The sequence below is a fragment of the Hyla sarda genome, unplaced genomic scaffold (assembly GCF_029499605.1).
Source record: "Hyla sarda isolate aHylSar1 unplaced genomic scaffold, aHylSar1.hap1 scaffold_314, whole genome shotgun sequence".
Classification (NCBI taxonomy): domain Eukaryota; kingdom Metazoa; phylum Chordata; class Amphibia; order Anura; family Hylidae; genus Hyla; species Hyla sarda.
The window spans coordinates 326,351-338,020 of record NW_026609869.1 but is presented as its reverse complement, the minus strand read 5'-3'; the positions used below and the strand labels follow the sequence as shown (position 1 = coordinate 338,020).

The following is an 11,670-nucleotide window of genomic DNA, read 5'->3' as shown; positions in this document are numbered from 1 at the left end:
AGTTTTTATTGGTCAAGATCTTAGTAAAAAGGAAGATACACGTACTAATTGGATTCTTTTTTCTGTTTTTAAAGAGGTTTTATGGGACTCACGCAATTTGCTTGTTTTTAAAAATGTTGTTATTTCTCCGAGGGAATTGAAAAGATTGTTTTTAGGAAGGATTTTTACTATCTTTCTACTGGACAAAAAGAGAATTGGTGAAGAAGAAGCGGAGAAAATCTGGATGCATACACGATGGAAAAATTTATAAGAAGTACGTAAAGGAGAAAGCTGTAAGTTTTTGACCAATTTCTGTGATTGTTTTTGACATGTTTTTTTGTTTTGTTGTTTGGTCACTTTTTCTTGGCACTCGGTTCCCTTAGTTAGTTTTTTCCGTATGATGTTTTTTCAGATATTGTTTTAAGTGACGAGTCTTGGTAGGTGACCTGATGATCGTCCAAACAATAGTCTGTAACTGAGGAAAAAAAAAGAAAAAAAAAAAAAAAAAAAAAAAAAAAATCTGTTCTTATCAGTTTAATATCTGATACGTCCCCTATCTGGGGACCATATATTAAATGGATTTTTGAGAACGGGGGCCGATTTCGAAGCTTGCTTCCGTCGCCCTATGCATTGACCCGATATGGCAGTATCTTCGGGTACAGTGCACCACCCCCTTACAGGGTTAAAAAGAAAGATTCCTACTTTCATTGCTACCTGCTTGCTGGCTAGCCAGCTAGCCAGCCCTGTGGGCCTTGCTGCTGCTGCAGCCAAAAAACAAAAGGTGGTGCTGCTGCTGCTGCTTCTGCTGCTTCTGCTTCTGCTTGTGTCTGGCCGCTGTTGGAGCGTCCAGGCACAGGACTTCTGCTGCTGCTGACTAAATGGCCTCCTTAATTGGATCATTTGAGTAGCCAGCACACCTGTGCAGGTAGGGCATGACATGATAGGCAGCTGCCTTGATAGCGGGTGGGTGCTGAATGTTCCTAATTGACAAAATAAGATTAATGCTTATGAAGAAATATAAAATCTCATCCCTTCCCCAATATCGCGCCACACCCCTACCCCTTAATTCCCTGGTTGAACTTGATGGACATATGTCTTTTTTCGACCGTACTAACTATGTAACTATGTAACATAACATGGGGGGGGGGGGGTCTCCTGGCTGTTCACACAGGTGTGTCATTGCTGTACATTGACCATGCATTGCTTCTGTGGTATTGCAAAGGCAAAGACAAATGCTTCCAGCCATCCATTGCACTAATGGATTGGTCATCAGCTGGCTGTCTATGTCCCGCATCAATATAGACCAAAGTACAGAGGGTTAGGCTATGCTATTGTGCACCTACCTGATGCATCAGAAGGTGCGAGGCCCTTGCTAAATTCTGTGCACAGACTTTGAGATCTATACTTTAGACTGTATCTAAACCTGCTCCAACATGGACTGACATTCTGGCCTACTTTCAGCCGATGCGACTTGTCTGTCGCTGAACAGTCGCTTTTTATGTATTCAGCACCTATGTATAATGTTGTAAAAATGCTCTAGAAGCTAAAGTCGCAGAAATGTCACACATATTTGGCCTGCAACTTTCTGTGCGACAAATTCAGACAGGAAAAATCAGTATAAATCCTTAGAAAATTATCCCCCAGTGTCTCCATCTGCTGGCGGTATTGAATAAGCATTGCTGCACTGATGGGGTATGCATTAGACGAAAAAAAAGAAGAAAAAGAAGAATAATACGCCCAGAAAAGAGGCGAAAAGGAGAAAAACGTAAAAAAACGTGAAAAAAAAGTAAGAGGAAGAGAAGGGAAAAAAAGGTGGAAATGGGTTTAAAAGTGATTTCGGCGGAGAAATATATATATATATATATATATATATATATATATATATATATATACGCGCACACACACACATATATATAAACGTATTCTCCGTTGAGATATTGCAGCCGCTGCTGTGTCCAGGCCCAGGAGCCTTAGCACTGTGCTGTGATGTCACTCAATACCACTGACATCACTAGGTGTAAACAACATCTCTCCTTTGCTGTGTATGTGACTATGGAGCTGTTTGGTGATGTCGTCTATTATGGCCTTCATAGAAGCAACAGGAGATTGTTGCATCCATCTAGAACCCTCAGAACTACAGTGCTATGATGTCACTCACTTCCACAGGCCTTGCAGAGTGTAAACAACAACAACCCAGCTTTGTTGTGTATGTAACCATAGGGATTTGTGATGTCACCTAGAACCTTCACAGCAGCGACAGCTTTATGAGGAGCATCAGCACTGCTCTGCCTGAGCAGAACCATCACCGCCATAGGTTGTCAAATAACCCGGGTTTAACCCACACAGGTAAGTCCAATGGGGTGCAGGCATGTCCTCTATGCTTACAGCTTCCCGTGGGTGTTGGTTTGATACCGTTTGGGGACAGCCAAGGAGGCATCTGCAGGCAACAAAGGTAGGTGTGTGCTTGTGTGTGTGTTTCCTATGCAGATCCTAAGCCCAGTGTCACATGCAAGTAGGAGGAGTAAGAAGGGTTCCTGGCAAATCCGGGTTATGGATTGCATTTAAAAAGGCCCCGTGGGAGTGCAATGGGCCCCTGTCTTGCTGCTTAGCAATAATGGTATGGGTTTAGGTTCTGCTGTGTGTACTGGTGGTTGACTGCCCCCCAGCCCAGAGTGTGCATGGAAAATTGTCTGGCAGCCTCCCTGACAGCAAGCAGTGATAGTGCCCATGAAGGGCACCTTGTTGGGCCCGCCCCTTTCACGGTTATCGCTTCTCGGCCTTTTGGCTAAGGTATAGGGATATACCTTGGCTGATCCGGTTCCTGCTTTTGTGGGTGCTCTGAGACCCCCCTCCTCGGCCCTGGGACATCGCCCTTCGTTGGGCTTAAGTCCCTTGCTGCTATTGGGGAGGGGGCCCACCTCAGTGTAGAGTTGCGATCCCCCTTTGCCTTAGGGACCTAGTGTCTCTTTGGTGCGCTTGATTGTGAGCATGGCGTCAGCCAGTGACGGAGATCCAGGCATGGTACCATCTTATGCCAAGCTCAAGAACTCAGTACGTATATCGTACTTGGAGGACCAGAGAAAGAACCGGGACCTGAAGTACATCGTGGAGCAAGTTCTGCTGGGCGTCTTTGGATTAAGGAAGCATGAGATATTATCCATCCAAGATTATCCGAAAAGAGGAGTATACGATGTTACTTTTACGGAAGGAGGTATTTACAAGGACTTTGTTATACAGATGAAGAAGGTAAGCGGAGATGCCCGCTTGAGTGGAATAAGAATTGTTGAGCACTTTCCCGATGAACTTATGCTTTTAGTTATAAAAATGTACTCTCCATACGTTAAAGAAGATGAAATTGTTGTGTTTTTAAGGAATTTTTGTAAAAAAATTATAAATAGAGGGAAAGTGATGAATGAGTGTGGAATATGGTCCTCTAAGTGGAAGTTTCTGGTTGAGTTCAAAGAAGATCTATTACTCCCAGGACGAAAGGTTATGCCTCCAGCTCGGTTCAAGTTAGGAAATGTAAATGGTGACGTGTTTTTCCCAGGAATGCCCAATTTCTGCAGAGCTTGTAGAAGATATGGACATGATAAAAACGTATGTGAGAGTACATGTACAAATTGTGGCAGCACTGAGCACTCCTCCAGAGAATGCACAAAAGAAAAGAAATGCAGTTTATGTTACAGAGTTGACCATTTGTATGCTTCTTGTCCTCACAGAAACAAAGAGAAACAACAGAGAAGCCAGCCAGACCCCCGTCATATGAACAGAGAAGACAGCAAACCAGAAGAAAACCCAACTGATCAACATGGTGAGTCTGCTACCTCTGATGAAGATGGATATGAGAAACCCTCCAGCATGAAGGTAAGAAGAAAGGAGAAGAAAGCATGGCAGACAGGAGCTCCTCTCTCGCAGCAGAGGGGTAGTAACCTGGATGAAGCTGTCAGCAAGCCTCAGAGTGCCCCCCTGAGGAAGCCAGAAAATGTTGGGGCTAAGAGAAGAAAGACCGGAACAGGAAGAGAAGAGGCGTTTGTGGAAGAAGAGGGGGGGGTAGGGATGCCATCAGGTGTTCCAGCCCCCTCCCCAAGTGAAACAGGCAACTCGTCCATGGTTCCCGACACGGTGGAAGTCGTTGTGCCCGACCAGCTGCCCGGGGTGGCTCCGACAGGTCATCCCGGGGAGGAGATGGACACTGGGCAAGGTGACGGAGACGGGACAACCCCTGTTCCGGCGAAGAGGAATCCTCTCCTTAGTCCCCTACCGGAGGATCTTCAGGAGGAGGTAATGGAGGAGTCAGACGGTAGCAGCTCACCGGAATCTCTGGTGACAGTGAGATCAGAAGGGGAAAATGATAGTTTTGGGGGTCTGGCTGATGAGGATGAGATAGAATGTGCACAAAGATATTGAAAGTGGTCTCTCTGTAACCTTTAATGATGGCGCTCCATGGACTCTCCCTCAATGTGAGGGGCCTTAAGACACACGCAAGAAGAACTGCTATTTTTAATTTTTTATCCTTTTTGTCTGCATCAGTTTTCTTCTTACAGGAATGTGGCATCCCTCACCAAGCATCATACAAGAAATATGAAGAAGACTGGAAGCATGGCCCCTCAGTGTGGTCAGGGTCCAACGCATCTAAATCTGGAGGAGTTGCTATACTTTTTAAGGGTAATGTTAATATAATTTTTAAGCAAGAGATTTTACCAGGAAGGATTTTATTAGTTAAAGCTTTTATAAATGGTTTTACATGGCAGTTTTTAAACTTTTATGGTTCACCTGATAAAAAAGAAAGAGAAGAGATGTTAGAGATTTTACCTCTTTTTATTAATGATTCTTATCCTTTGATTTTAGCTGGGGATTTTAATTGTGTTTTAAGAGGTGAGAAAAGATATTCTCGAGCTACTAGTAGAAATTATGATAAGACATCTAACATTTTAAAAAATATTACTTTAGATTTTAGGCTTATAGATGTTTTTAAAAAATGTAATCCAAATTTACCTGATACTGAAGGCATTACATGGAGTAATGTGAATTGTAGCTCGAGGATTGATTTTATCTTCTCTTCTCAAAATGTTTTACCTGCCAAATGTGAGCTTTTAACTAATATATTTTCTGATCATAAATGTCTTCTATTTGTTTTAAATCCTGTTCCTGGTTTTAAGAGGGGTATTGGTTCATGGAAATTGAACATATCTCTTTTAGAAGATAAAATAATCTTAACAGAATACGCCAATTTTTATAATAAATGTAAAAATAATAGAGACCCAAATATAGATATAAAAGTATGGTGGGAAAATATGAAGAAAAAAACTAAAGATTTTTTTATAAAACAAGGTATCCAAAAAGCTAAAGATAAAAGACATTGTTATGATATTTTAAATACACATCTTCAAACTCTTTTTAAATTGCACAATATAGGGATAGATGTAAAAGATGATATTGTTAACATTAAAAAAGAAATAAAAACATTTTTAAATGAAAAAGGTAAAGAGATCATTTTTAAAGCTAAAATCAAACATATTGAAAATAACGAAAAATGTACAAGATATTTTTTTAAAAAATCTAATCAAAAAAGAGTCCATATCGAAAAACTAGAAGGAGAAGTGGAGATGAATAAAATTTTATTTAAAGTACAATGTTATTATAGGGAACTTTTTAATGAGAAAAAAATAGATGCTAATTTCATGAACGATGCCTTAAACAAAATAGAACGTGTTTTAGAGAATAATTCTCAATCCTTTCTTTTACAGTCTATCCCAGAGAAGGAAATATTGGATACCATAAACAGTTTTAATTTGGGTAAAGTACCAGGGTCTGATGGCCTGCCAATCGAATTTTATAAGGTTTTTTATGAGGTTTTAAAAGATGATCTTTTATCTCTTTTTACAGATGTTTTTAATACCAAGATTTTACCACAGTCATGGAAAATGGGTGAGGTTTCTCTGCTCTTTAAAAAAGGTGATAAAGAGGATATTAGGAATTGGAGACCAATAACCCTTTTAAACGCTGATTATAAAATAATGGCTAAAATATGTGCAAACAGACTAAAAAATGTTATAGATAAATTAATACATAATAATCAAGTGTGTGGTATACCGGGTAGAAACATGTGGGAAAATTTAAACCTCATAAAAGATATAATAGAAGATGCTAAAATAAGGAAAAGTAATTTAGCAATTTTAACAATAGACTTTGAAAAAGCATTTGACAGAGTCTCGCACTGTTTTTTATTTAATGTTTTAAATAAAATGGGCATACCAGAAGGTTTTTTAACGTCACTCAAAGCCTTTTATAATGACTGTTTTAGCAAAATTTTAATTAATGGTTTTAAGACTGAAATGGTTCCTTTAAAATCTGGTGTGAAGCAGGGTTGCCCCCTATCACCCCTTTTATTTATTTGTGCACTAGAGCCACTTTTATGTGTCATAAGAGGTGATAAACAGATCCGTGGGATAAGGCTCCCCGGAGGAAATGGTCTTGAAGCTAAAGTAGTCAGTTATATGGATGATGTAGCAGTGACATGTCAAGATAGCCTGGCACTTAAAAAAACTTTAACACAAATTAACTATTTCTGTTGTGCTTCTGGTTTTAAAGTGAATTTTAACAAGTGCGAGATTTTAAAAGTCGGCAAGCTGGATACAAGAGACATAAAGGTACCGGTAGTAGAAAAAGTAAAAATTTTAGGTGTGTATTTTAATGAATTAAATAATGGAAACGAAAGCTGGGAGCTAACAATGCAAAAGGTGAACCAAAAATTATGTGTATGGAGACTAAGAGACCTTACAATGGAAGGAAAAGTGCTGATTTTAAAGATGGTGATTTTACCTTTGCTTTTATATTTAAGTTTAGTGTTCCCACCTAACACACATATAATACGTAAAGTCTCAAAAGTCTGTTACACCTTTTTTTGGAATTCCAAATATGAGAAGTTAAAAAGAGAAATTGTATCTAAACCTAAAGAGAAAGGGGGGAAAAGTTTTACTGATTTTACTGCGTTCCTTTATACAAAATTCTTTTCATTGTGTCTTAAGAATGTTTTTAAAGACAACTATTGGTCGTTCTTTTTGCGCTATAATGTTGGTAATCTCATGAGACACCATGGTTGGTTTGAAACAGATCTTAAACACCCTTATGCTTTTAACCTCCCTATTACTTATTGTATTTTAGAAAAGATTGTTTCTCTTTTTAAACTGTTTGATTTTAGTAAAGATATTCTAATCGATGGGAAAAAACTTACGAGAGTCATTTTAAACAATATTAACATGTGCCAAGTTGGAAATTTTAATGATGATAAATGTAAAGAAATCTGGAGAATTGTGAACTCATTTTATCTTTTTAACTCACAGAAGGACTTATCCTGGAGCTGCATCCACAGTTGCCTTCCGTGCCGGGCTTTCCAACACCGTAGAGGATTTGCAAGCACAGCAAAGTGTCCAAGAGAGGGATGCCACGAAGAGGAGACTGTTTTACATCTTTTATGGACATGTGATTTTTCTAGAAGGATATGGACTAAAATGCTGCCACTTTTAAACAAAATTGCTGCTATAAAAGACTTGGACTATAATATGGTTTTATATGGGTGTTTGGATTGTCCCGGCGAACAAGAGAAACGGAAGGCATGGCAAATAATAAACTGTGTGAAGGCAGCTCTGTGGAAAAATAGGAATATTTTATTATTTAAAAAGGACATTTTATCTTTCGATGATGTTATTGGAATGATATTAAGTGAAATGTACATCTATCTTTTAATCGATAAACAAAGTGATGAGTTTGCATTCTTAAAATGGCATTTTACCGACTGGCATATGTGAAATTGTAAAATTGTAAGTTTTTTATGTTCCCCTGGTTTTAATGCTATGTAACTATGTAACTATGTTAAAACTTGAAACTTAAATAAAATAGGTGTGTACCTGTGAAGGTGCAGCCAAGTTAAAAAAAAAAAAAATCTGTTCTTATCAGTTTAATATCTGATACGTCCCCTATCTGGGGACCATATATTAAATGGATTTTTGAGAACGGGGGCCGATTTCGAAGCTTGCTTCCGTCGCCCTATGCATTGACCCGATATGGCAGTATCTTCGGGTACAGTGCACCACCCCCTTACAGGGTTAAAAAGAAAGATTCCTACTTTCATTGCTACCTGCTTGCTGGCTAGCCAGCTAGCCAGCCCTGTGGGCCTTGCTGCTGCTGCAGCCAAAAAACAAAAGGTGGTGCTGCTGCTGCTTCTGCTGCTTCTGCTTCTGCTTGTGTCTGGCCGCTGTTGGAGCGTCCAGGCACAGGACTTCTGCTGCTGCTGACTAAATGGCCTCCTTAATTGGATCATTTGAGTAGCCAGCACACCTGTGCAGGTAGGGCATGACATGATAGGCAGCTGCCTTGATAGCGGGTGGGTGCTGAATGTTCCTAATTGACAAAATAAGATTAATGCTTATGAAGAAATATAAAATCTCATCCCTTCCCCAATATCGCGCCACACCCCTACCCCTTGATTCCCTGGTTGAACTTGATGGACATATGTCTTTTTTTGACCGTACTAACTATGTAACTATGTAACATAACATGGGGGGGGGGGGTCTCCTGGCTGTTCACACAGGTGTGTCATTGCTGTACATTGACCATGCATTGCTTCTGTGGTATTGCAAAGGCAAAGACAAATGCTTCCAGCCATCCATTGCACTAATGGATTGGTCATCAGCTGGCTGTCTATGTCCCGCATCAATATAGACCAAAGTACAGAGGGTTAGGCTATGCTATTGTGCACCTACCTGATGCATCAGAAGGTGCGAGGCCCTTGCTAAATTCTGTGCACAGACTTTGAGATCTATACTTTAGACTGTATCTAAACCTGCTCCAACATGGACTGACATTCTGGCCTACTTTCAGCCGATGCGACTTGTCTGTCGCTGAACAGTCGCTTTTTATGTATTCAGCACCTATGTATAATGTTGTAAAAATGCTCTAGAAGCTAAAGTCGCAGAAATGTCACACATATTTGGCCTGCAACTTTCTGTGCGACAAATTCAGACAGGAAAAATCAGTATAAATCCTTAGAAAATTATCCCCCAGTGTCTCCATCTGCTGGCGGTATTGAATAAGCATTGCTGCACTGATGGGGTATGCATTAGACGAAAAAAAAGAAGAAAAAGAAGAATAATACGCCCAGAAAAGAGGCGAAAAGGAGAAAAACGTAAAAAAACGTGAAAAAAAAGTAAGAGGAAGAGAAGGGAAAAAAAAGGGGAAATGGGTTTAAAAGTGATTTCGGCGGAGAAATATATATATATATATATATATATATATATATATATATATATATATGCGCACACACACACATATATATAAACGTATTCTCCGTTGAGATATTGCAGCCGCTGCTGTGTCCAGGCCCAGGAGCCTTAGCACTGTGCTGTGATGTCACTCAATACCACTGACATCACTAGGTGTAAACAACATCTCTCCTTTGCTGTGTATGTGACTATGGAGCTGTTTGGTGATGTCGTCTATTATGGCCTTCATAGAAGCAACAGGAGATTGTTGCATCCATCTAGAACCCTCAGAACTACAGTGCTATGATGTCACTCACTTCCACAGGCCTTGCAGAGTGTAAACAACAACAACCCAGCTTTGTTGTGTATGTAACCATAGGGATTTGTGATGTCACCTAGAACCTTCACAGCAGCGACAGCTTTATGAGGAGCATCAGCACTGCTCTGCCTGAGCAGAACCATCACCGCCATAGGTTGTCAAATAACCCGGGTTTAACCCACACAGGTAAGTCCAATGGGGTGCAGGCATGTCCTCTATGCTTACAGCTTCCCGTGGGTGTTGGTTTGATACCGTTTGGGGACAGCCAAGGAGGCATCTGCAGGCAACAAAGGTAGGTGTGTGCTTGTGTGTGTGTTTCCTATGCAGATCCTAAGCCCAGTGTCACATGCAAGTAGGAGGAGTAAGAAGGGTTCCTGGCAAATCCGGGTTATGGATTGCATTTAAAAAGGCCCCGTGGGAGTGCAATGGGCCCCTGTCTTGCTGCTTAGCAATAATGGTATGGGTTTAGGTTCTGCTGTGTGTACTGGTGGTTGACTGCCCCCCAGCCCAGAGTGTGCATGGAAAATTGTCTGGCAGCCTCCCTGACAGCAAGCAGTGATAGTGCCCATGAAGGGCACCTTGTTGGGCCCGCCCCTTTCACGGTTATCGCTTCTCGGCCTTTTGGCTAAGATCAAGTGTAGTATCTGTTCTTATCAGTTTAATATCTGATACGTCCCCTATCTGGGGACCATATATTAAATGGATTTTTGAGAACGGGGGCCGATTTCGAAGCTTGCTTCCGTCGCCCTATGCATTGACCCGATATGGCAGTATCTTCGGGTACAGTGCACCACCCCCTTACAGGGTTAAAAAGAAAGATTCCTACTTTCATTGCTACCTGCTTGCTGGCTAGCCAGCTAGCCAGCCCTGTGGGCCTTGCTGCTGCTGCAGCCAAAAAACAAAAGGTGGTGCTGCTGCTGCTTCTGCTGCTTCTGCTTGTGTCTGGAATACTTGTGAGAAAAAAGACCAATGGATCCAGGCGCTGCTCTATCCAGGTATACACAGGATGCAGGTAAGTGTTCTTAATCAAGCAATTTTATTGAACACAAAACAACAAAAGGATCATGACGCGTTTCATTAATTGCTCCACACGGTTTGTTGTTTATCTCCTTGTGTGTCCATGTGGCCTACAGTACGTGGGTCGTACTACCCAATGCCTCAGGGAGAGGATCAACAAACATCGTAGCAATGCAAATTTAGGGTTCACCTTGCATAGTGTATCTCGGCATCTGCTGACCCACCATCAGTCTGATTTCAGTTGCATGAAACTTCAGGCTATAGAAAATATTGCACTTGATAATTCCCAGAGATTCAACTTATTGAGAAGGAGAGAGAATTTCTGGATCTTTAAACTCCGTACCCTTGTACCGTCTGGTTTGAATGAGTTGGTGGAGACTGCCTTGTGATATTGCAACATTCAGCGGTTATAACATCTTAATAGCTTTATTTTTCCATTAATTATCATTATTTTTTTTTTTTTTTTAATATTTTTTTTTAATATATTTTTTTTTTTATTTTTTATTTTTTTTTAAATCTTTTAGATATGGGTATATGATTGTGTAGACATACTGGATGGGGACGCCTTTTGTCTAAGTATTTATCATCACATTTTGTTAGTAGCTGTCACAGCGTTGACTCCTTATTTATACTATTTTATTATTAAGATCCAGACTTAATTTTATTAGTATTTTAATGTACATTTATTTTGTGTATTTATATATATCAATTCATTTTTTATGTAATCATGTACTGTTTATAGGGATCATCGCATTTTTTATTAATTATTTTCTATCAATTAATTTATTCTGGCGTGTTAAATAATTTATTATGTGTGTTCAGAAGGTACATTTTAGTTTGTGGTTGTTGCTGTTAGAAACGCCCGATATGGACATCCTAAGGCGTTTTTTTTTTATTATTATTATTTTTTTAATTTTTTTTTAATTTTTTTTTTTTTTTTTTTTTTTTTTTTTTATTCCCACCCTTTAACATGGGATATTGTGGATTACTTATATCTCTTGCCTTCATTTCATTTATTTATTTTTGTATTTATTTTACCTTTTTCTTCCATAGATGGTGTTGTTCCCTATGTTGTTTACTCACTATGTTGGGCGC

The 11,670-nt window shown here is 39.8% G+C and overlaps 1 protein-coding gene, 2 non-coding genes and 1 pseudogene across 5 annotated transcripts; all 4 read left to right on the top strand.

The window, feature by feature from the left end:
- The first annotated feature begins 443 nt into the window (after positions 1-443).
- Positions 444-651, top strand: LOC130328831 (U2 spliceosomal RNA; annotated as a pseudogene).
- A 2,101-nt stretch (positions 652-2,752) lies between these two features.
- Positions 2,753-7,526, top strand: LOC130328741 (uncharacterized). 3 transcript variants are annotated; one of them, XM_056553491.1, is made up of 6 exons: positions 2,753-4,260; positions 4,510-4,644; positions 5,727-5,775; positions 5,866-5,907; positions 6,571-6,660; positions 7,323-7,526. In XM_056553491.1, exons 1-6 carry the CDS (start codon positions 2,968-2,970, stop codon positions 7,382-7,384), a joined length of 1,671 nt encoding a protein of 556 aa, XP_056409466.1. In that variant the 5' UTR covers positions 2,753-2,967; the 3' UTR covers positions 7,385-7,526. The 3 variants fall into 3 exon arrangements, 1 of the variants encoding a protein (XP_056409466.1); XR_008872612.1 differs by lacking the exons at positions 5,727-5,775; positions 5,866-5,907 and having other exon boundaries at positions 6,571-6,629; positions 7,323-7,384; XR_008872611.1 differs by lacking the exons at positions 5,727-5,775; positions 5,866-5,907 and having other exon boundaries at positions 7,323-7,362.
- A 356-nt stretch (positions 7,527-7,882) lies between these two features.
- Positions 7,883-8,074, top strand: LOC130328830 (U2 spliceosomal RNA). Its single transcript, XR_008872693.1, has one exon. It is a non-coding gene; the product is annotated as a U2 spliceosomal RNA (small nuclear RNA).
- Positions 8,075-10,163: 2,089 nt separating this feature from the next.
- LOC130328796 (U2 spliceosomal RNA) lies at positions 10,164-10,354 on the top strand. Its single transcript, XR_008872662.1, has one exon. It is a non-coding gene; the product is annotated as a U2 spliceosomal RNA (small nuclear RNA).
- The last annotated feature ends 1,316 nt before the right edge of the window (positions 10,355-11,670 follow it).